At 41.2% G+C, this 24,979-nt stretch overlaps 1 protein-coding gene across 1 annotated transcript in view; it reads right to left on the bottom strand.

The window, feature by feature from the left end:
* Positions 1-24,979, bottom strand: part of PLCE1 (phospholipase C epsilon 1) — a 596,448-nt gene that overhangs the window by 297,565 nt on the left and 273,904 nt on the right. Inside the window, exon 4 of the mRNA XM_089687781.1 lies at positions 10,823-11,139. Within this exon, the coding sequence (XP_089543907.1) occupies positions 10,823-11,139 (317 nt within the window). The remainder of the gene's footprint in view (positions 1-10,822; positions 11,140-24,979) is intronic.

The following is a 24,979-nucleotide window of genomic DNA, read 5'->3' as shown; positions in this document are numbered from 1 at the left end:
AAACAGGAACATTTAGAACTGCTATTCTTCTCAAAAGGAAGTACCCACTGATATACACACTATTCTCTAGTTACATAAAACAGAGATTTTGCATGCCGTACAGCTAACTTAATATCATATAGGAATGGAAAGTAATACAAATATATTGAAAATAGCAAAAGGGAAAATATTCCTCAATGCATAAGAATAGTTTCTGATAGTACAGGGTCATGCAAGTAGATTGTGCAGTGATTTATTGAGTGATGAAGTTACCACAAATCAACTTTGAATCTCTCTTGAATAAAAAGACAATGCCCATAAACATTAACATACACCAAGACTGTAGACTGAAACTTCAAATAAATATATAAAATAAAGAAAATTTAACCAAAGTACACCACAGACTAGATGTTCAAAAGATTTTAGCATCCAAAAGTAGTTCTCAAACGTAAAAAGTCACCTATTTGGAAACATACCTAATAAACTTAGTTTATGTGTATTGCAAACTTTAACACAGAAAATAATTTAACTTAAGCGGTTCTAAAGCTAAAATGTATTTTTACCTTAATACAGAACTCTAGACTAAACTTTTTTTTCATTTTGGATAGAGCAAGGGAGGGTTATAACTCCTGTCCGATTTTATTTTCACCATCTGTGTCCCATTGTGGAGATTTCCCTTCACTTGCAGTTCCATAGCCAAACAGAAAGTGAGAGGAAAGTAAGGGAATTCCTTGGGGACCCCAAGGTCACCAGAACGAGTGTCCCCAATGGAATATTTCCCCTCTATTACTTTTTGGAATTTTCTTTTACTTTCAATTTCAATGATAATGATAGCAGGACAAATATGTCCTGGCCACTTGTGATTGGGAAAACAGCAGATGCAGGACTGTATATTCTGCTTAGGTACAGTGCAGGAGGGGCATCAGAAGGCTAATCAATTTCTTGATGTCTCTATAAAGATTACCTGTTACCTGCACAGTGCTGTCACATTGAGGGTTTGTCAGCCGCCTTGTGATAGCAATATAGATAAGTTAAAAAATAAATATTTGGTGTTTCACTGTATTGCAAAATAATGCAATTTTGAGGCCTGAAACATTTGGTAGCTACTGAGCACAAGCTCAAATTTAATATTCTACAAAAAATAAAGAGATTATATTTTTTTAGTTTGCACTAAAATCAAATGGTTTTTTTTCACTGAAAACAGATTTGATAAACATTTGCACAAGTATGTAGCATAACAAACTGCAGCTACCATCATTTGGTAGGTCTTTTGCTTTTAGAAAATAAATGTTTAGATGTTTTTTAAAATTTTAGGCCAAAAACTAGGAATGTTGACTTACCTGTAAATACTGTATCTTGAAGTACAGTATAGTACAGGACAGGACGCTGGCTGGATGTTCATAGACCTGGGGTTATAGGCTGCTACCTTCAGGTGATTGGACACTGGCTGATCTTTTCGACACTCCTATACCCCTCTTATACTCCTATAATCTTTGTCCACTCCATGAGATCTCACTATTTTCAGAAATCATGTTGACTAACACAGGAACAAAGGGGAGGGAGGCCTGTGTCCTGTACTCCTAGATACAGAATTTACAGGTACATCAAAATCCCTCTTACCTTAATCATGCCATACAGAACACAGGCTGGATATTCTTGGATTCTGAGATATCCCCAAGCAATTAATCAAATGGGTTAGCAACAACAAATCAAACAGCCATGCCAATGAGCCCAACAAGAAAAGGGTGAATGTGTGAACTAAGGACCAGGTGGCAGCCTTACAAAGCTGAGCAAGACACTTGATGCCTTATCTCGTAAAGGGTGCATGTACATATCTGAAAGTGCAAGTGCATAATCCACAGAGACTTCCAAGTATTAATTTCCACAAAAAAGCAAGGTAACTAGTCCATACAAAACTGATGATGTTTCCATACCATGAAACACCCTATAATCTTCACCGTGATCCACAATAAATTCTTACAGTATCCAACCAGCCTCTACCAAAGTGCACAAATGGGTTGCCCTCACATTTCAGGCTGGACCCCATATTCATGGAGGTCCAAGAGCTTATAAATAAATCTGCCTGCAGTGGCCAGGTCTTCTTCCCAAAAACTGTCTTCCTTACATGGCGCCCAGAAATCAGAAGCACAAGGAAAGCCTCACAGTTTAAAAATGATGATGTGTTTATTAAAAAAAATAATAAAGTTTCACTCACAATGCTTCCATGGCCAAAATGCATAACATAAGCAGCGATCCATGAGTGTCATACAGCAATTGAGACCCAAGATGGTACCATATTATTTTGCAATTACATGAGCATGCACAATTTTAAGACTATACATGTTTGGTATCTATTTAATCAGTGCAGCCCAAACTTTTATATTTTATATAAAAATGGTATAATATTGTGTTTGTTTGCACTAAAATTAATTTTAGTTTATTTTTACCTGAAAATATACATTTGACAAATAACTGTACAAATATCGTGCAACATAAAAAATTGCAACTGCCCTTATTTTATTCTCTAAGGTCTCTGCTTTCAGAAAATATATATTTTTGGGGAGTTTATAATAAGTTCCAGCACAATAATGCAGATTTTAACATGTGCGCAAAAGTTGCCAAATTGTTCTGGTTGTAAAGTGGTTAAAGTGAAACTCCAGTTTCCTTGGAAAAACACAATCTCCTTTAAGAAACTGATATATATTTAAAGAGTTTTAGCAAACTTATTGCAAATTCACAGCTATTTTCTATTCTTAAGCCCTGGCTCGCACTGCTGTGACGAGTGACACAGAAAGTCGCATGACAAGTCAAAACACATTAAACTCTTAGATTGTAAGCTTTAACGAGCAGGGCCCTCTGTTTCCTCTTGTACCAAATTGTATTGCAACTGTAATGTCTACGTTCAGTTTGTAAAGCTCTGTGCAAACTGTTGGCGCTATATAAATCCTGTATTAGAACAATAATAATGCCCATGGGTGCTCAAGTCTCAGTGACAAAAAACATACACTATATTGCCAAAAGTATTGGGACACCACTCCAAATCATTGGATTCAGGTGTTCCATGGCCACAAGTGTATACAATCAAGCACCTAAGCATGCAGACTGCTTCTACAAACATTTGTGAAAGAATGGGTTGCTCTCAGGAGCTCAGTGAATTAAAGCGTGGTACCATGATAGGTTGCCACCTATGCAATAACTCCATCCATGAAATTTCCTTACTACTAAATATTCCACGGTCATCTGTTAGTGGTATTATAACAAAGTGGGAAGTGGTAGGCCACGTAAAATGACAGAACAGGGTCACCGCATGCTGAAGCACACAGTGTGCAGAAGTTGCCAACTGTCTGCAGAGTCAATAGCTAAAGACCTCCAAACTACATGTGGCCTTCAGATTAGCACAACAACAGTGCATAGAGAGCTTCATGAAATCTGTTTCCATGGCTGAGCAGCTGCATCTAAGCCTCACATCACTAAGTGCAATGCAAAGCATAGGATGCAGTGGTGTTATGCACGCCACCACTGGACTCTAGAGCAGCGGAGATGTGTTCTGTGGAGTGACGAATCAAGCTTCTCAGTCTGGCAATCCGATGGATATGTTTGGGTTTGGCAGTTGCCAGGAGAACGGTACTTGCTTGACTGCACTGTGCCAAATGTAACGTTTGGTGGAGGAGGGATTGTGGTGTGGGGTTGTTTTTCAGGGGTTGGGCTTGGCCCCTTAGTTCCAGTGAAGTGAACATTTAAGGCATCAGCATACCAAGACATTTTTGACAATTTCATGCTCCCAACTTTGGGCAACAGTTTGGGGATGGCCCCTTCCTGTTCCAACATGAATGCGCACCAGTGCACAAAGCAAGATCCATAAAGACATGGATGAGTGAGTTTGAGGTGGAGGAACTTGGCTGGCATGCACAGAGTTCTGGCCTAAACCCTATACAACACCTTTGGGATGAATTAGAGGGAGGAATGCAAGCCAGGCCTTCTCGTCCGACATCAGTGCCTGACCTCACAAATGCGCTTCTGGAAGAATGGTCAAACATTCCCAAAGGCACAATCTTAAACCTTGTGGACAGCCTTCACAGAAAAGTTGAAGCTGTTATAGCTGAAAAGGGTTGGCAAACTCAATATTGAACCTTACAGACTAAAGTTCATGCGCGTGTAAAGGCAGGCATATCAATATTTTTGGCAACATAGTGTAGTTTCTGCACTACGTTTCTGCACTTCCTTGTGACATGAGTGTCATAGACTGCAATATTAAAATCACAAATGGGGACTATGAGACCCCATATCTCTACTCTGGCCTTCAGAGAAGCTACTGTACAAGTTGGTAATGGCTTGAAAATAAACAAACCAGAAGTGACAAAATCCTTGCGGCTTCTTGTTTCTGAAGTCACACAGGAGGGAAGAAAATCGTCAGTTCCTCTCACTGTGCGCAGGAAAGCTAATGCCATTGGTTGCATCGGTACCAGGCTCTCCAATGGGATGGGAGAGCCTAGATAAGGCAGCAGTGGTGACAGGGGGGGGGGGGGGCCTTCCCCCATCTGTAAAGCTGATCCAGTTGCTGTATAGTCACTCTTTGATCACTTTTACATAAAAGAGAATCATTGGCAATAAAAAACTGTATTGAGATCGTGGTTATAGCCTCAATCTTGATCTTGGTATAACCACCTCAATGTGAGGCTGTATATATAGGTACAGTGGTAGTGAGATGGTTAAAAGGACCACAGTTCTATTTAAAATAGTGATATACTGTACAAAGTAATACATAGTTGGTAAAGTTGAATAAAGACACCAGTCCATCCAGTTCAGCGTGCGTTTCTGTATGTCACTACCATTTCCCATATCCCTGTATATTGCATTCACTAAGATGCTTATCTGAAAAGTTTTTTTAAATTATAGACACTCCCCACTGACACCCCCAACGGTGGAAAGGAGTTCCACATCTTTACAGCTCTAACAGTAAAGAACTCCTTACACTGTTTAAGGTTTAACAACTTCTCCTCCAACTTCATTGAGTGACCTTATGTCTTTTTAGCAGACCCAAGACCGAATAGTTTCCCCCCGCCCTAGAATCATCATTTAGATATTTACATATTGCAATCATATCTCCCTCTTAACATGTCTCTTCTCCAGGGATAATAAGTTTAATGTTTGTAGTTGTTCCTCCAAACTGAGGACCTCCAGTGCCCTTATAAGCTTTGTTGCCCTTCTCTGCACTTTCTCCAGTTCCAGGACATCCTTCCTGAGGACTGGTGACCAGAATTGAACAGCATAATAAAGATGTAGCTGAACCAAAGTTTCCAAGAATTTTATTAGATTGTAATCTCTCCCAATTCCGATTATTTTTCAAGAAATATCAGACACTCTTTAATATATGCTTAAATGTCTGCAAAGGATTGATTTTTATTTTGTTAAAAACAACAAACATGTTATAGTTACCTGCTCTGTGCAATGGTTTTGCACAGAGCAGCCTTAATTCCCTATCGGTACTTTTAGCCCTCCCCCCCCACTCCCCGCTGAGTGCACCCATAGGAAACCACTTGCTACAGGAGCATACGTGCGTGCTTGCTCTTGAGCTGGCTCTCTGTGTTTGTTGGCACACAGAGTATGGCTCGCCCCCTCCTTACTGGCTATGACTGACAGCAGTGGGAGAGCAGCAAGAGCTCCTGCTCTGGATCTAGATCGGGCTCAAGAAAGTATAAGGGGGCTGGGGAAGGGGGGAGCTGCATGTAGAAGTTTTTAACCTTTATGCAAAGAATGCATTAAGGTAAAAAACCTTCTGTCCTCAAAACCACTTTAGATATATAACTTTAGCATGCACACACTGTACAAACATTATATATGATGAAGTCATAGTTTATGCTAACCAGTGCACACAATTCACAGGTGGCAAACATCTGTTCTCATCTCTCGATTACAATATAACCAAATTATGCACAGCTCTAACTAGTGGGTGTTTGGTGAAGACCACACAGAAACTAATATAGCCGTCTACCTTGGCAATATCCTGCATGAGAGGACAGGTTTTAGCTTTCTGCCTCCTGCTTAAAGAAAATTCATCTTTTCACAAAATTATTGTTAATACATTTGGTATAAAAATAATTAACACAACCTCAAATGATGGAAGGTAAAAGTTAAAGTTGAATACCACGTTCAAAATTTTAACACTTTAAATGTTTTTTTGTTTGGCATTCTGCGCTTAAAGTGATGCTAAAGTTTTTTTTTTTTTTTAAAAATAAAAAAAAAAAGATGTTATTCTTACCTGCTCTGTGCAATATTGCACACAGTAGTTCATTACCTCCTGTTCTGGAGCCCCCCATCATAGCTGTCTGCTCATTTTTCCTCCGAGTGCCCCTTTAGCAAGTCATGTGATAAGGGGGCACCTGTGTGGGAGTACTCTTGAACCGGATGTTGATAGACGCACAGCACCGAAAGGCACACCACTGCTCCCTACTCACAGGAGTCTGACTGACAGCAGCAGTAGCCTATGGCTCCCACTGCTGCCTGTGTTTCTTGTGAGACCAGGATGAGAGAGGAACAGTGCTGGAGCCAGGACTGCACTGAATCGGTAAGAAGAGCCAGGTAAGTGTTTAGAGGCAGGGGTTCTAGGACAGGAAGAGGAGCATTTTTTACCTAATGCATAGAATGCATTAAGGATAAAAACATTTTGACTTTGGGAACCATTTGAAACAGTATCTAAGAATCTACAAGAAAGAAAAAACAAGAAGATAACTCTTCTAGACATAATATCAGAATCAATGGTTGGTCAAAATCAATCACTGATTTAAAAACCTTTAAATGCCTTAGAGATACAGTATTTTGCACTTAATTACAAAAAGCACTGAACTAGGTGTTTTGGACACCGCAAATGGCACACTTTGTCCAGCACCAAGATATCATATTATTAAGATCAGTGTTGTAGCCTAACACATCCAGGTGTGAGATAAGAGAACCACTGAGCTTTAATCCTGTACCTAGCGCTCCAGGCCTAATAGCCCCCAAACCCCTTGAAAGTGACATACCCATTCCAAGCTTCTGAATCCAAACTGCTCACTTCCACATGAGCTTCAGCAAGGTTAGGGATAATATGTACAAAAAAATACCCACCTCCGATCAAAGAAGCTACAGAACATATTCACAAATGTCATTAAACAGTAACAGTTATTAAGAATTGTTGCCAATGTCACCTCCAAGTTAATTATTTTCAATAATTGTCTGGGAGAAGAAGGTAATACAGACACTGTTCTGGGGGAGCGAATCAGGAAAACATAGTCTGCCAGGTAACCTTACATGCTCCATAAATATAATTATAAATGGGGAGTGTAGGTGATACCTTGTCCTAAATCTCACAAGGTGGTACACAGTGCAGCTCCAGACATACCCCTGCTCACCTGCATGGGAAAAAACAGGGGGAACTGTGATTTCAAAAACAATGCTTTGAAACTCTCAAGTCATAAATATATTTCACAACATATTCGAATGGTGATACCTTTAACTCTAAGCACTCTGGCAAATATAACCACAAAAAATCTCTTCGGTCTCCTTTTGCAGTTCCACCTTTTTTACCTATTCACAAATTTGTGAATAATCTGTTATGCCAAATTATCTTTATTCATTCCATTTGAAATGCCAACTATTATTCATCCCCACAGATAGACTTTTACATAGTGATTATTACAGGGGAAAAAGCAGAGTCCAGCCAGCAGACTTTTCATCAAGAGAGCCATGCAGCTCCTAGGAAGGGTACACAAGTACAGGGCTTGAAGGGTAGCTAGGAGAGAGTATTAAAAGGATAAATGCACTAAAATTACACCAGGCCAGTAATACATGAAAGGCTATGATCTAGCCTTGACCTGCTATTAGATGCTTGCTTTTCTGAGATTTCTATAGCTAACCTCCAGATAAAAAAAGTTAACTGCACAATTAAAATGCACAAACTGTATACCAATTTGTACCTGCCAAAATATTTTAAAGGTTAGTGTAGTTAGTAGATATTTGAGGTCAGTCTGAGTTTACATTGTACCATAAATTACAATGTAAAAGCTTCATTTCACATGCATTAAAAATGCACCACAAGTTGATACCTAAGCAAAAAAGCAAACTCTAAATGTGTCCATGTACACTTGGCCTTATTTTCTTCAGCCAGTCTTGAGATCCTGGCACCTATGTCAGACAGCATAGTCAGATCAGTTACCTACATTGCAGTCATGAGTGTGTGTAAGGATCATCACTCTACCCAACCAGCCTGTACTGTCAAAACGTAAGGAGCGGTCTACGCCTACAGATCACCGCAAATCCATGCCCCTTGGCGTTTCACCCCGCCCACAGGGACTGAGTCATAGGGTGGGAACTTGGAGCAGGATGGGAAGCTTTATGCATCATTAGCCGCTACAGAAACTCTGATGTGTACTGTGAGTGTGTGTGAGTCAGTGTTTCCTTTGTGGCTAATGACGCTTAAAGCCTCCCATCCTGCTACAAGCTCCCACCCTATTACTAAGCCTCGGTGGGTGTGGCGAAACGCATCAAGGGACATGGCTTAGCAGAGTCCTGCCGGCTGAGCTTGGTTCTTACTTTTTGACAGTACGGGCTGTTCAAGCAGAGCAGGATCCTTACACATACTCATGACTGCTTTCTGGATCGGAATGTGGATACGCCAGCATCCTAATTAACCCTGAGGATAAGGGGAAGAGGCTCTTTCCCTGCTTAGTGTGGCACTGCAGCATACAGTCAGGTCCATAAATATTGGGACATCGACACAATTCTAACATTTTTGGCTCTATAAACCACCACCATGGATTTGAAATGAAACGAACAAGAAGTGCTTTAACTGCAGACTGTCAGCTTTAATTTTAGGATATTTACATCCAAATCAGGTGAACGGTGTAGGAATTACAACAGTTTGCGTATGTGCCTCCCACTTGTTAAGGGACCAAAAGTAATGGGACAGAATGATAATCATAAATCAAACTTTCACTTTTTAATACTTGGTTGCAAATCCTTTGCAGTCAATTACAGCCTGAAGTCTGGAACGAATAGACATCACCAGACGCTGGGTTTCATCCCTGGTGATGCTCTGCCAGGCCTCTACTGCAACTGTCTTCAGTTCCTGCTTGTTCTTGGGGCATTTTCCCTTCAGTTTTGTCTTCAGCAAGTGAAATGCATGCTCAATCGGATTCAGGTCAGGTGATTGACTTGGCCATTGCATAACATTCCACTTCTTTCCCTTAAAAAACTCTTTGGTTGCTTTTGCAGTATGCTTTGGGTCATTGTCCATCTGCACTGTGAAGCGGCGTCCAATGAGTTCTGAAGCATTTGACCGATTATGAGCAGATAATATTGCCCGAAACACTTTAGAATTCATCCTGCTGCTTTTTTCAGCAGTCACATCATCAATAAATATACAGCCATACATGCCCACGCCATGACACTACCACCACCATGCTTCACTGATGAGGTGGTATGCTTAGGATCATGAGCAGTTCCTTTCCTTCTCCATACTCTTCTCTTCCCATCACTCTGGTACAAGTTGATGTTGGTCTCATCTATCCATAGGATGTTGTTCCAGAACTGTGAAGGCTTTTTTAGATGTCGTTTGGCAAACTCTAATCTGGCCTTCCCGTTTTTGAGGCTTACCAATGATTTACATCTTGTGGTGAACCCTCTGTATTCACTCTGGTGAAGTCTTCTCTTGATTGTTGACTTTGACACACATACACCTACCTCCTGGAGAGTGTTCTTGATCTGGCCAACTGTTGTGAAGGGTGTTTTCTTCACCAGGGAAAGAATTCTTCGGTCACCCACCACAGTGTTTTTCCGTGGTCTTCCGGGTCTTTTGGTGTTGCAGAGCTCACCAGTGCGTTCCTTCCTTTTAAGACTGTTCCAAACAGTTGTTTTGGCCATGCCTAATGTTTTTGCTATCTCTCTGATGGATTTGTTTTGTTTTTTCAGCCTAATGATGGCTTGCTTCACTGATAGTGACAGCTCTTTGGATCTCATCTTGAGAGTTGACAGCAACAGATTCCAAATGCAAAAAGTACACTTGAAATGAACTCTGGACCTTGTATCGGCTCATTGTAATTGGGATAATGAGGGAATAACACACACCTGGCCATGGAACAGCTGAGAAGTCAATTGTCCCATTACTTTTGGTCCCTTAACAAGTGGGAGGCACATATGCAAACTGTTGTAATTCCTACACCGTTCAACTGATTTGGATGTAAATACCCTCAAATTAAAGCTGACAGTCTGCAGTTAAAGCACATCTTGTTCGTTTCATTTCAAATCCATTGTGGTGGTGTATAGAGCCAAAAATGTTAGAATTGTGTCGATGTCCCAATATTTATGGACCTGACTGTATGTTTACCAGGTTGTAGTACCTACATTGCAGTTATGAAATACAGTTTAGTCAAATGTTCAATCCCCAACACGATGATTAGACACAGAAGTAAAATCACCATACTGATGATGTCATGATTGTGCCCACCACCATCTCTCTTCCGGTCATTAAGCTCCCAGTGTTAAATATTTCTATTACTGATCACTGCCCAAAGTTCTGGCCTTTCCTCTGACTGAATGAGCCCTACTGTGTAAGGAATTTCAGGAAGCTGATATACAGCTTTGTGTACTTATAAACAGCTGTATTTAAACATACAATTAATGATTTTATACTTTATGAATAACAGCATCAAACTAGCGTACACAAATGCGTGCACACACACACACCTGAAGTTCAGCTGTGAAAAAAAAAACTTGCTGATGTTAAAAAACATATTTATCGATTGTTATGTAAATTTTAGCAAATAATGGAGCCAAAAATGAATTATGAAATAAAGATAATTTCACTTGCCTCATTGAACCTTGCTACCAGTTCTTCTATAGTATTGTGTTCCCTAGTTTTCAGTTTTAGTAGCGATGCAGACAGAGATGTTTTTATATCAGGAAAATTAGTGTTACATTCAACGTTGCCAAGGTCTTTTGTTAAGAAACAAAGGTAATCAATGGGCAAAACTTTGCGATAAATCTCCTGTTCTTGATCAGTAAGGATAGTTGCAATCTCCTCTGGAAACTGAATGAGGTGTTGCAGTTCCACCAATTCTCTACTCAGTCCAGCAGCACTAGCTGTCTGAGTGTTCGATGCTGCCATTGCTGAGCACGGTTGGCGATCTAAAAAAAAAAAGAAAAAAAAAAATTAGATGTGATATCACTTCAATAAATATGTCAGCAACAATGGATTATTGCAAGCAGCATATTAACATTAAACACAGTGATTATGCAAATAATATAAACTTTTAATCAATGTAATAATTGAAATCAACATGGCTCAGGGATTTGGTAAATGAATACAAATTGTTTCTGTATATCACAAGCCAAGGCAAGAATTTCATTAGCATGGTTGGGTGTATACTTCCTGACCCCCTTAGGTCTACAGATTTCCTTTGTTTCCAGGTGCCTTGTTAGTTTTAACCACTTGCCCACCAGAGGATTAACCCCCCCCCCCACCCCCCCCAATCCTGAACAGGCCATTTTTTGCGTTACGGCACTGTGTTATTTTAACTGACAATTGGGGGTCATGCAACGCTGCACCCAAATGAAATTAATGTCCTTTTTTTTCCCGCGAATTGAGCTTTCTTTCGGTGGTATTTGATTGCCTGTGCATTTTTTAATTTTTGCACTATAAAAAAAAAAACAAACAAAAGACTGACAATTTAAAAAAAAAAAATATTTTTCACTTTTTGCTATTAAACATGGCCAGTAAAAAAATAAAAAAAAAATCTAATTTCATCATAAATTTAGGCCAAAATGTATTCTGCTATATGTCTTTGCTAAAAACAAATCCCAATATGTGTAAATTAATTGGTTTACGTGAAAGTCATAGCATTTACAAATGGCGGCATATATACTGGGATTTTTTTTTCATTATTATTTTTACTAGTAATGGAGGTGATCAGCGACTTATAGTGGGACTGCGGCAGGCACTCTGACACTGGGGGGGAACTGACTTGGTGTCACTGACATCTCCAGTGGCACCAATATAGTAATCAGTGCTAAAAAAAAGCACTGACACTGTACTAATGGCACTGGGCAGGATAGGGCTTAACATGAGGGGAAATCAAAGGGTTAACTGTGTGCTGTTTTACTATGTGCTGTGTCCGTGTGCTTCACTGTAAGCACACTGCTTTGGATGTGCACAAGCAGTGTGCACAAGCTGACAGGGAGGTGAACGGTTTTGTTTGCAAACAGTTTTCCTCCCTGTTGGAGATGCTCGGCAATCACTGGGCGCCAGCGAGTAATCACTGGTCAGGACCCAGTGATTGACAGCCGCAAATGGCGGCATAGGTAGGGTGCACTCGCCCCCTACCCGGAAATGCAAAATCACGTATATATACACATGATTTTGCGCACCCGTGCTGCCCTGTAGCAGTATTTCTGCTATAGGGCGGACGGGAAGCGCTTAATATTACACTAACAAGTTTAGACATCAAGGTCAACAAGGAATACAATGTGTACAAGGCTGAGGTAAAAAGGCTGAAAGAGACAAGTGGCTCAGACAAAGTCAGAAGATCTGAATCTGGTAACTAGAAAAGTAGCTCATATTGTCACTCTAGTAGTTTGGATCTGGGTGTACAGGCCCAGAGTGTGTGAACTGTAAAGTTCACCATATATCAATAAAAACACAAACTTTGCTGAGACAGCAACACTGAGGACCTAGCTGGACTGTACAGGCAGGAAGAGCAGAACTTATTTTATAGCCAAATGCAATAACAACAGTCTACATTATGATTGGTAATGCTGTGTGCCATCCTTGTCAGCCCTGCCACCCTACCTGGCTATACAGAAATGTGGTCCTGATCATTGAGTACATTTATGACCACAAATTAAATTTAGGATCCAGACAGTATGTGACAAAATTGTATCTGAAGTATTACATAAACTTAATGGACAAGCAATAAAACGTATTTATATAAGCCTCCCTTGGTTAATGTTGAAAACATTACTTTAGTTTACAATATTGTGCAATCTCCATCATGCACCAAATGCTACAATATGTGTTTGATGCCTTCTATCCATGAAAATATATTTTATATCATCTATGTAACACAGCCAACCAGCATCCACTGAATGAAACTTTATGCTACAGGCCAGTGTGCAGATTCTGCCAGGTTTTATGTCTTATAGCTATAAATGCATAGATTCCCTGCGTTCAGCTTCTGAACAAGAGAGATCGAATATATTCCCTCATCCATGTAAATGAAGGAATCTTCTCTGTTGGCTAATGTACACAGACATCTACTATTCTTGGCTATCTGAATATCTTAGCAGTGACTGCATCTGACTGGAAGCAGTCAATGTTCAGCCAACAATTCTACACCTGGCCACTTTGACTTTTCAGTTGCGGTTTGTTGAGCTGGGTGGTGCTTGCAGGGCTACCAACAGACTAAAGTCAAGCCACATATAGCAGATTTTACATGGACTCCAGTAGTGAGATTGGGTCACCTAGTTTCCCAGCTGCGACAGGCAGCTACAAGAGCAGCCCTCTCTGGTGGAATTTTCATTTGTCAGCTGCAAGAGTTCCATTGAAGGAAAAAGCAAACTCAGGAACTTCAGCAGTGAGAACTTGCCTAAAAGTGGTTCGGTTTGCTAAACTGTGTGCTTGAATGCTATTGAAGTTTAGGCTGAACATACCTCTAAATCTTAAAATTGGAGGTATTGTAACTTGTTTTTAGTACTTTGCAAATCAGCCTACAGAAAATATACTGAAAGCTAAAAACATACAAGCCAGATAAACTACTGAGCTCAAATAATTGTATTATTTTTAGATGTACCACGTAAGCTACTGAAAGCTGTAAGCCAAAATTTGGACATATTCATTTACTTGTGTGCCCAGAGCAGCCATAGGAAACTGAACTCTAAGCAATAGCAGATTAAAACACTGAACAGCATCAAGAGTTAATTGTTAGTACAAAAATCTTGCTCATTAATAAGGCTGTAGATGTTAATTAAGCAAAACAGGAGATCTTTTAAATATTACATTAAAATCCATATAAGCTGAAGCTTACCAGTAAAGCTGCTTTTGTGTCACTATGGTATGAAATCAACAAATCCCATAACAACCCAACCAGTAGGCTTAACTCAATTTCCTCTGCCCTTTGAATTAAAAATATTGCTTTTCTAATTAAGAAAAAAATGATATATAATTAAACCAAAGAGCCCGCTATGAAGCATGACAAACCATCCTAAATTTGTTAGTGTGTGAGACAGCAAAACTAAAAAAAATGAAATTACTACAATATGAAAAAAGTTACTGATAAGGGATAACAGTCACACAGAGCACTTTTATCTTGACATTTACAAAGCTGTTATTAAGCATCTAAATGGTGTCAAGCAGCATTATTGAAATTGAAGTGTGTCTGCCACTTTAAAAACATAAAATGAAAACTGCTGCTCAAAAGTGAAGAAAACTCTTCAGTACCCTGTTTGGCATTCCAGTCTACCACAATGCACTCAGAAAATGTATATTATATAGGGCGCGCTTGTTGGAGCCCAACCTATGTAGCTGCAAGATAAAGGTGCCAGATTGATATCAGGGATGGATGGGAGCAGTAACACTGAGGCAGCTCTTCTTAGAGTGGAAGCAAGGCTCTAATGCAGTAACAAGAAAAAGAGAGGAAGGCGCCTTTAAGTGCAGTATTGACAATTTCTTCAGTAAGAAAATGGAAAATTTGCACTTACAAGATAAACGGTTAAAAAGACTCATCTGAGGTCTGAAGAAGGAGCCTATTGAGCATGCTCCGAAATGCATTACCGCCTCCTCCACCTGCTACATCTGACTCTGCTCTCCAAGCTTCATTTTTGATGCACAGGCACATCCTGGACTCTACTTCCTGATCCTATAGGCATAGTTTGCTGCTGGACGGCTGGAAGTCCCACCTGGATCTAATTACCACACGATGAGTCTTTTTAACCGTTTATCTTGTAAGTGCAAATTTTCCATTGTTTACTGAATAAATTGTTAATACTGCACTTAGAGGCGCCTTCCTCTCTTTTTCTTGTTACCACAATGCACATTAAACTTATTTTGGTGCATGTAGAACAGAGGTCCTCAAACTAAGGCCCACCACAAAAAAAAAAAAAAAATCAGAAAAGAAACCATGCGCCAGCCAGCAAATAACTAGATTGCTCGCTGGGTCCTCGGCCGCAAGGACCAGAGAGCGGTAGCCTGCAAGTCCTGGATTTCACCTGGAGCAGCCAGAGGAGCAACATGACAGAAAAGGAGGAGAGCACACCAGGCACAGTGCATTGTGGTGTCCAGTGTATCAGAGTACAGTGCATTGCGGTGTCCAGTGTATCAGAGTACAGTGCATTTTGTTGTCCAGTGCGTTACAGTGTACAGTGCATTGCGGTGTCCAGTGTGTTACAGTGTACAGTGCATTGCAGTGTCCAGTGCGTTACAGTGTACAATGCATTGCGGTGTACAGTGCGTTACAGTGTACAGTGCATTGCAGTGTCCAGTGCGTTACAGTGTACACTGCATTTTGTTGTCCAGTGTGTTACTGTGTACAGTGCATTGCGGTGTCCAGTGCGTTACAGAATACAGTGCATTGCAGTGTACAGTGCGTTACAGTGAATTGCAGTTTACAGTGTGTTACAGTGTACAGTGCACTGCTGTGTCCAGTGCGTTACAGTGTACAGTGCATTGCAGTGTCCAGTGCGGTACAGAGGACAGTGCATTGTGGTGTCCAGTGCATTACAGTGTACAGTGCATTGCGGTGTCCAGTGCGTTACAGTGTACAGTGCATTGCAGAATACAGTGCACAGTGCATTTTGGTGTCCAGTGCGATCCAGTGTACAGTGCATGGTGGTGCCAAGTGCATTACAGAGTAAAGTGCATTACAGTGTACTTTAAATACTGTATTTTTTTCCTGGTTTTTGCACTACAAATAAGATATGTGCGGTATGCATAGAAATTTGTTCATATTTTTTTTTTCAAAACTATAGTCCGGCCCCCCAACAGTGTGAAGGTCTATGAACTGGCCCCTGTTTAAAAAGTTTGATGACCCCTGGTGTAAAACCATTTATTTTCATCGACAACCCAATGCACTAGCTAGAGGACCACAATGCATATGGGGTCATACAAATGTATACTTTATGTCCGGTATGGTGTGCTTTGATTTAAAAAATTCTGCAGGTCCATTAAAACCTTTGCAATTTTGTTGTGGTGCATTGACAGGCTATTCAAACTGTATGGCTGCCCTATCATAACACAAGATAACAAGCTAAATAACACACATTAACTTCCCCGGGATAATACACTGCAAAGGTCTAAGGTCCACTAAACCCCGTCTAACGCGTTTCGTCATCCAACGTCTTTATGCCGACCCTTGAAGACGTCGGATGACGAAACGCGTAGGGAGGGGTTTAGTGGATGTGACGTCAGGACGCTGCTCGAGACTGTTGGCTGTGATCGCAGTGAGTGAGGCTCATCCCTGCTTTAGCTTTTTGAGACTGATATTGCTGGTGTTGGTTGGACACCTTTCTTGTGAGTGCATATTTAAGGCTACAATAAAAATTATCTTTGTTTTAATATACTGCACCATGATACTCTTCTTTGATTCCCCGAGCATTTCCAAAGTTATGAAGGCATGATGACCACTTTCAGTTAAGGCTGTTCCATGTGTGCTGATTTGGCTGATTGCAGTCTATTGCTCCTGGATACTCCAACAGATCATCGCTCCCAGAGCAATTGCTATTTTTGCTGATTTATAATTTGATCAGCAAATAGCTCTGGTGAGTTTACCCATTTCATTCGGTGGTGGATTTTGCTACACAGTGTTTTTTCTTGTTTGAAGAGATTTTTTCAATCACTTATATTGGTGTTTGGACTTATATATGAATTACGGACATTTATAGATATATTCTTTTGTAATAGTTTAGTTCTACTTTAAAGGTGAAGTTTACATTTTGTGAATTTGTCCTTTAATAAATCCCTTATCCCTCCGAGGGTGGCCTGCTGTATTAAATACTTACCTTTTTCTCCTCTATAGCGATTTTCAATGTGTGGCTCAGCTGATGGGGAAGACTGTGTGTCATTTAAGTTTTCCCTCTAAATGATTATTACTATTATTATAATTTGTACATGCTCTTGAGAGCATTGGAACAAAAACCAAATGCATGCATTACATAGAAAAATGTCCACATTACCTAAAAATCCAGGCATAATGAAAACATGTAGAAAATTAGAATTTTCTTATTAAAAGCATATTGGTATATATTTATTTTAATGCATGGATTTACAAATATTAAGATAAAATGGCAACAGCAATACAAAGAGTAATTCAGAAAACACTTTTTCCCATTCATTTATTTAAATGTGATTTGGAACCATTACCTAAATTAACATGGAAGTCTGTTTGGCCATGATTGCACTAGCAACTGGAGCTTCCAGGCATGAAGTTTCCTTTATACATTAAATTAAACAAATGATGCCTTTAGTTCACCATGTCTGGTGGAACAAAAGCAGCTGGGTGGTGAGAAATGCAGAGAACGTTTACATTTTACACTTGTTCCAAAATATATTCACACTTAAAAGGAGTTAGGCTAATGTGAAAAAAATGTAGCAAGGCTTTAGGATTCAGCAATGAGGTTCCTTTTCAAATTCATGCACAGAAGAATTTAAATATTCATACAGAAATCTTGTAGAAAATGGGCTCTAACAATTAGCAGTGCACATGGATTAATCGCTGTTCCCTTGACAACTCACCGCAAGGGATCTTGACCGTGTGCAGTATTTCATAGATATGAAATTCCAAAAAAGGCATCCAGCTGTGGCCTCACACACAGAACTCTGAATTTCAGCCAATACCACCATGCTTACTAGAATTCCTTTCAGCCCATTTCTCTTACAGGACACCACAATACAACTATAATTTCATTCACTTTATTGGAAAGAAAACCAATCATAGTATAGTAATATATATATATATATATATATATATATATATATATATATATACATACACACATACATACACACACACATAAATACACATACACACACAGTGCTCAGCAAGGAGTACACCCCTTTTGAAAAATAAGATTTTAATCAATATCTCAATGAACACAAGAACAATTTCCAAAATTTTGACAAAACAGAGTTTTATAGAACATTTGTTTAGCTCATTACATGAAAGTAAGGTTAATAATATAACTTTGATTACAAAATATTTAGTTTTACTCAAATTAGTTGATGCAAAAATGAATACACCTCGCAACAAAAACTACTCCATTTAGTATGTATGTATGACCTCCATGATTTGAAGGACAGCAGTAAGTCTTCTAGGCATGGAATGAACAAGTTGGTGACATATTGTAACATATATCTTTTTACATTCTTCAAGAACAACCTCTTTTAGAGCCTGGAAGGTGGATGGAGAGTGATGCTCAACTTGTCTCTTCAGAATTCCCCATAGGTGTTCGACTGGGTTCAGATCAGGAGACATACTTGGCCACTGAATAATTTTCACCCTGTTCTTCTTCAGAAATACAACAGTGGCCTTAGTGTAAGGGATGTCTGGCAAAAAGAATCGCGATCGGGAACGTGCATGCGCAAAAGAGATTCCGCAGAAGAGTTGCCGGTTGTGTGCAGGCGTGCAGGAATGCGCAATCGCGCACATGCACGCACACGGCGAAGATTGGCGCCTACTGTACCACGCTGCCCGACTGTTTATGACCCTAGCTATCCTATGACCCTGCTCCTGTCCTGTGTCCTGGCTACTTACATTGCTCTGCTGCACATCAGGCATTACCCAGAACCTGCTCTGTCTGCTACTATGGTACTCAAATGAGAGGATACTCTGCCTACCAAGGTCACCATCTGCAAGAGCCACAAGCAACAACCACTGGCGCTCTTGTCCCCCTGGTCCCTAGAACTCCCTCTGTTCCAACCTCAGCGGGGTCAGGGCTAGTGACACAAGTGAGGCCGACCTCGTCAATTCAGTCTCCTATCAGGTATGTGACAGTACCAGTCATCCAGTGATGGAGTCTGAAAGGGAGGCCTCGCAACTGGGGGACATTCGCCAAGCAGTAACTACCTTGTTCAACATGATGCATGAGTTAAAGAAGAACTTTGAACACCTGGAGAGTAAACTGTGAACCGACTCTAATGTCCTCATAGACACAGACCTCATGACTACCTTCGATGCGGTCACCCAAACAGAGACCAGTATAACCATTGAAGCCTCTGCTCTGCCAGAACTCCGGGTGCCTACACCTGAGTTCTTTACAGGGGATTGTAGGAAGTTCGGGACTTTTTGTAACTCCTGTGATTTATATTTTTCCCTGCTCCCCAGGACCTTCTTGTCATCTAACACTAAGGTGGGATTTATTATCACACTCCTCAGAAATGAACCTCAGTCCTGGGCCTACCCTCTCCGTGAGTTACATGATCCGGCCTTAGCGTCTGTGGACTTATTCTTTACAGCGATGGCACAAATCTATGATGATCCCTTCTGGCGCCAAACCACTGAAACAATGCTCAGTAAGCTACAGCAAGGTCAGAGATCTGTGGAAGACTATGTCGCCGATTTCCGCATCCGCAGTCCTGATACTCAGTGGAACAAGTCTGCTCTCCGCCATCAGTTACGCCTCTGTCTTTCTGAGAATCTGAAGGATGAGCTGGCCTGAGTGCGGGCGCCAACCAGCTTGTAGAGTCTGATAGACATGGCGATTCATATTGACCGTCGGATTCGGGAAAGGCAGAGCGAGAGGATTAATGGGAAGATTTTGATATGCTCTGAAATAGGGCCCTCTACAAATGTGGCATCATCAGCATCACTCACCAACTCCACTAGAAGTTTCTGGAGACCGCAGTTATCCGCAGCGGAACGCCTCCGCCGGCAAAGTCCAACCTTTGCCTCTACTGCGGTGATGCAGGTCATTTTGTGGCCACCTGCCCAGCCAAATCCCATAAGTTCTCTCCCAACTGTTTCTACATGATGCACCCTCAAGAGGCAAGCCGGGCGCATCTCTCCTTTCATCTGCAGCTACAGCTGGCCGAAAGGACAAACATGGTGCCAGCCATCATAGACTCAGGTGCCTGTAGCTGCTTTATGGATGCTCACTTCGCTACGCAAAACCAGATTCCACTCCGTACCAAAGCACAGAGACTTGCAGTTCATCTGGCAGATGGATCTGGTATCAGTTCTGGCCCTGTAACACAGTAAATTGTGCCAATATTCTGCTACTCTACTTCGGGACACCAGGAACTCCTATGTTTAGATATCTTTACCTCCCCGATTTTTCCAGTTATTCTTGGCATGCCTTGGCTAAGAGCCCACAACCCAACCATCAATTGGTTGTCAGGAGAAATCTTCTTTACTTCAGAATACTGTCTGACTCACTGTACCCCTAAAGGGACTAATAAGGCAACTCCTCTTCTCAGCTTTCACTCTGATCCTGAAACCATGAAACTTGTTCCTGCAGTATATCACGAATATCTGGACGTCTTCAATAAGAAAAGTGCCAACTGCCTTCCTCCTCGTCGCTCATACGACTGTTCTATTGAGCTCCTGCCCAGAACCGAAATTCCTTTCGGTAGAATTTATCCCTTATCCGAAGCCGAATTAGAGGTCCTCCGGGAATATATAAATGAGAGTTTGGAAAAAGGCTTTATTCGGCCTTCTACATCACAAGCAGGAGCCGTTATCTTCTTTGTGGAGAAGAAGGATCACACTCTCAGACCTTGTATCGACTACCGTGACCTGAACAAGTTAACGGTAAAGAATTGCTACCCTCTTCCACTGATCCCCGAACTATTTCAAAGGCTGCGAGGAGCATGCTTCTTCTCAAAACTGGACCTAAGGGGCGCTTACAATCTAGTGAGAATTTGGGAGGGTGACGAGTGGAAGATGGCCTTCCAAACCCGATCCGGACACTTTGAATACCTGGTAATGCCCTTTGGTCTCTGTAATGCCCCAGCAACTTTCCAACACCTGGTAAATGATATCTTTTGAGACTATCTGGACCTATTTCTTATCGTCTATCTGGATGACATCCTGGTTTTCTCTAGTTTCATAGAAAGCCATCGGGATCACGTGAAGAAAACTCTGGATAGACTAAGCCAGCATCCCCTGTACGCAAAAGTCGAGAAATGCGAATTCGAGAGGCAATCCATCCAGTTCCTTGGGCTTGTGATCACTTCTGAGGGCATCTCTATGGACCCCCAAAATGTGTCCACCGTCTTAGACTGGCCCATCCCAGGAGACAGAAAAGCGGTGCAGCGCTTTATAGGATTTGCTAATTTCTATAGGAAATTTATCAAGAACGTCTCTGGAATCATCACAACAGTAACGCAGCTTACCAGACAGCATACCCCCTTTAAGTGGACTCCTGAAGCCCAAGTAGCCTTTGAGCAATTAAAGGCTATGTTCACATCCGCCCCTATCCTGAAGCATCCGGACCCTGCTCTAGCTTTTGTCCTTGAAGTGGATGCTTCGGAGAACACAGTTGGTGCCATATTATCCCAAAGACAGGGACTCAAATCCCTTCTGCATCCTATCACATTTTTCTCCCGGAAATTGAGTATTTCTGAAAGGAACTATGATGTGGGAGACAGAAAGTTACTCGCCATTAAGGCAGCATTGGAAGAATGGCGCTATCTACTGGAAGGAACATCTCATCCCATTCTCATCTTCACAGACCATAAGAATCTAGAGTACCTAAAAAACGGCAAAACTCCTCAGGCCACGACAAGCTAGATGGGCACTTTATTTCTCCCGCTTCATCTTTCATCTGACATACCATCCTGGATCTAAGAATGGCAAACCTGACGCATTCTCCCGCATGTTTCCCGACCCAGTTGTGCAGTCTGAACTGGACACAATCCTGCCTGCCAAAAACTTCTAACTCCTTCAGACAGACCTTGTCACGCAAATAAAAGAAGCCGTGGATAGTCCTCCACCTCCCATGAATATGCACTTGCAAATAAAGGACGGTCTGTACTTCCACAAGGAACTGATCTTCGTGCCTGAAGAACTCCGGACTCATTCTCCAGAGTTGTCATGACCATCCATTAGCAGGTCATTTTGGGATTCACAAGACTTCTGAGTTGGTTTCTCGCTCTTTCTGGTGGCCAAACACAGTAAAGGATTGCCAGGACTATGTGAGGTCTTGCACAGTTTGCCTGAGAAATAAGTCTGATAAAGCCAAGACTTAGGGCCTGTTGGAATCCTTGCCCGTACGAGAAAAACCTTGGAGCATGATCTCAATGGATTTTATCGTCGAATTTCCACCATCTGAAGGATTTACCTCTATCTTCGTAGTGACTGATCGCCTGTCTAAAATGGCTCACTTCATCCTCTTGAAAGGGACTCCGTCTGCCACAGAAACTGCCTCCGTTTTCATCAAGGAAATCATAAGATTACATGGCGTTCCCCTGAATATTGTGTCTGATCGGGGAGTGCAGTTTACATCCAAATTCTGGAAAGCACTGTGTGAGGCATTAGAGATCGGGTTACGCTTCTCATCTGCTTACCACCCACAAACAAATGGACAGACGGAAAGGACAAATCAAACTCTGGAGCAATACCTCCGATGCTTCTCCTCATATTCACAAGATGACTGGGCATCGCTCCTTCCATTAGCGGAATTCTCCTATAATAATTCCATCCATTTCCCTACCAAGCAATCTCCTTTTTTCTCTAACTACGGATACCATCCCCCCTTTCTTCTAGAAATACCAGTGGAGGCCGCTGTTCCGGCAGTACAAGAAAGGATGGAGTTCCTCAGGAGGAACGGCAAAATTTTATAAAAAAAACTATTTCTGAAGCTCAGGCGAGCAACAAAAAATTTTTTGATAGGAAAAGAAGGGGTAACTTGGAACTCAAACAAGGGGATAAAGTCTGGCTATCCACGGCCAATCTGAAATTAAGTTGTCCATCAAGGAAGCTTGGTCCAAGATGTTTGGGACCATTTACTATCAAGAGAAAGGTGAATCCTGTAGCCTTTGAATTAGAATTACCTAAAAACTTGAAGATTCACCCAATATTCCATTGCTCCTTGTTGAAACTGCACATCCCAAGTGGGTTTCCCAACCGGAATCCGGAGGCGCCTGCCCCATTGCTGGTCGAAGGGAATGAAGAGTATGAGGTTGAAGCTATCTTGAACTGTCGGAAAAGGGGCGGACAGACCCAGTTCCTCATCAAATGGAAGGGTTATGGACCAGAGGATAACTCTTGCGAACCATTTACTAATGTTCATGCTCCGCAAATAGTTCAAGCCTATCTCCGTCTTCACCCTGAGAAACGAGCCCTAGTGGGGGTCCGGAGGCTGCCCCTAAGGAGGGGCAATGTAAGGGACGTCTGGCAAAAATAATCTCGATCGGGAACGTGCATGTGCATGCGCGAAAGAGATTCCGCAGAAGAGCTGCCGGAATGTGCGATAGCGCACATGCATGCACACGTGCACTCGCACGGCGAAGATTGGTGCCAGACGGGCTATTTAAAGAGGGCCTCTGCTCTGGTTCAGTGCTGACTGGTCTTCAGCTCCCCCATGTCCTGCTTGCTCCTGTACGATTCCTTGTTGCTGACCTGGCTTGTTCCTGACCCGAATCCGATTACTCTCCTGCTCCTGGTTCCTGACTTCGGCTCTACTCCTGACTTTGGCTTTTCCTACTAATTCTGTACCACGCTGCCCGACTATTTATGACCCTGGCTATCCTATGACCCTGCTCCTGTCCTGTGTCCTGGCTACCTACATTGCTCTACTGCACTTTCTGGATGAGGGGCAATGGTAACCAGGCTCAACAATGACGATGAATATCAACATCGGGGGGGGACACAGCCATAAGAATATGATAGAGGTTAAATCCATTCTTTATTCTTGCTACTTTATTATAGCTAAACATTATGTATACTTTAACTGTAGTGTCTTAACTATAAACTCACATTTATAACCCATCTTAAAGTAAACGTCAAGTTATTGCTACAAATGCCATAAAACCTAGATTTTCTTTTTTTTTTTTTTTTTTTTTTTTAGCAGAAACATGTACACGTGATCCAGAATGTATTCTCAGCCTCTTGGTTCTTGTGTGGCTTTCAAAGAGCTACTAGTAAGCATTTACCCGACTTAGCTGCCAGTCTATGCCAATGAATCAAAAATATTCATTAGACCCACTTCTGCCAGTCTGTAGGTGTTAATTTTTCCAATCCTATGTATTTTTCTCTGATCTTTGATAATGAATCATGGTGTTGGGAAATACCAAATTTGGGGTTTGTTCACGCCATACCCACTGAGCTGTGCCTCTGCACAGTACAAAGCAATTGTTTTCTGTGCCCTGTTCACACCATACATGTGCAGTGATGTGCAGCAAAATGCAGATAAATGGACATGATGTGAAAAAGTCCTTGGTTGCAGCATTTTTTTAAAGGGCCGTAGAGAGTACAAATTTTCGAGCTATATGAGTTTCAAAACAAGCCCTCGGTCAGCAACCACTCCTGTAACATGTCTGCTGACTCTAACAATCTTCTGTAACAGGCCAGAAGTCTTGGATAAACTAATATAGTGTTTTCATCTTCTCTGACATTTTTCTGTTGCATTAAAACAGACCTACATTGCATCTAAACATCACAAACCAAAAACGCTATTTAATTCATTTTTATTATTTAAAGCAAACTCACCCATTCATATGTGTCTCCAAGCTAATTTTTTTTGAGAATTCAGTTTGAAAAAAATCCTCTCTAGCATTTCTGGCTGTTGACATCTAAAGGGCAAATGATTCATGTAGCATTTACTTTATGGAATCCATCTGCCCTTAGCTCAAGTATGAAGGTAGGCTTAGCTGAGAAAACCCCTTCTCCTCTCCCAAACACTCCTGGGATATATGACATCATTTGCTTAGGCCTGAAAACCAGGAAGTGACAGAAGAAATGTAAAAAAACAGTACAGTATAAAATAAATATATTATACCTTCCTATCTACTTACTACAGCTAGCAGCATAAGAATAAAAAA

The sequence above is a fragment of the Staurois parvus genome, unplaced genomic scaffold (assembly GCF_062004578.1).
Source record: "Staurois parvus isolate SC_StPar_1 unplaced genomic scaffold, SC_StPar_1.0 ptg000437l, whole genome shotgun sequence".
Lineage (NCBI taxonomy): Eukaryota > Metazoa > Chordata > Amphibia > Anura > Ranidae > Staurois > Staurois parvus.
Note: the sequence above shows the minus strand (reverse complement) of the source record. Positions and strands in the feature narration are given on the sequence as shown.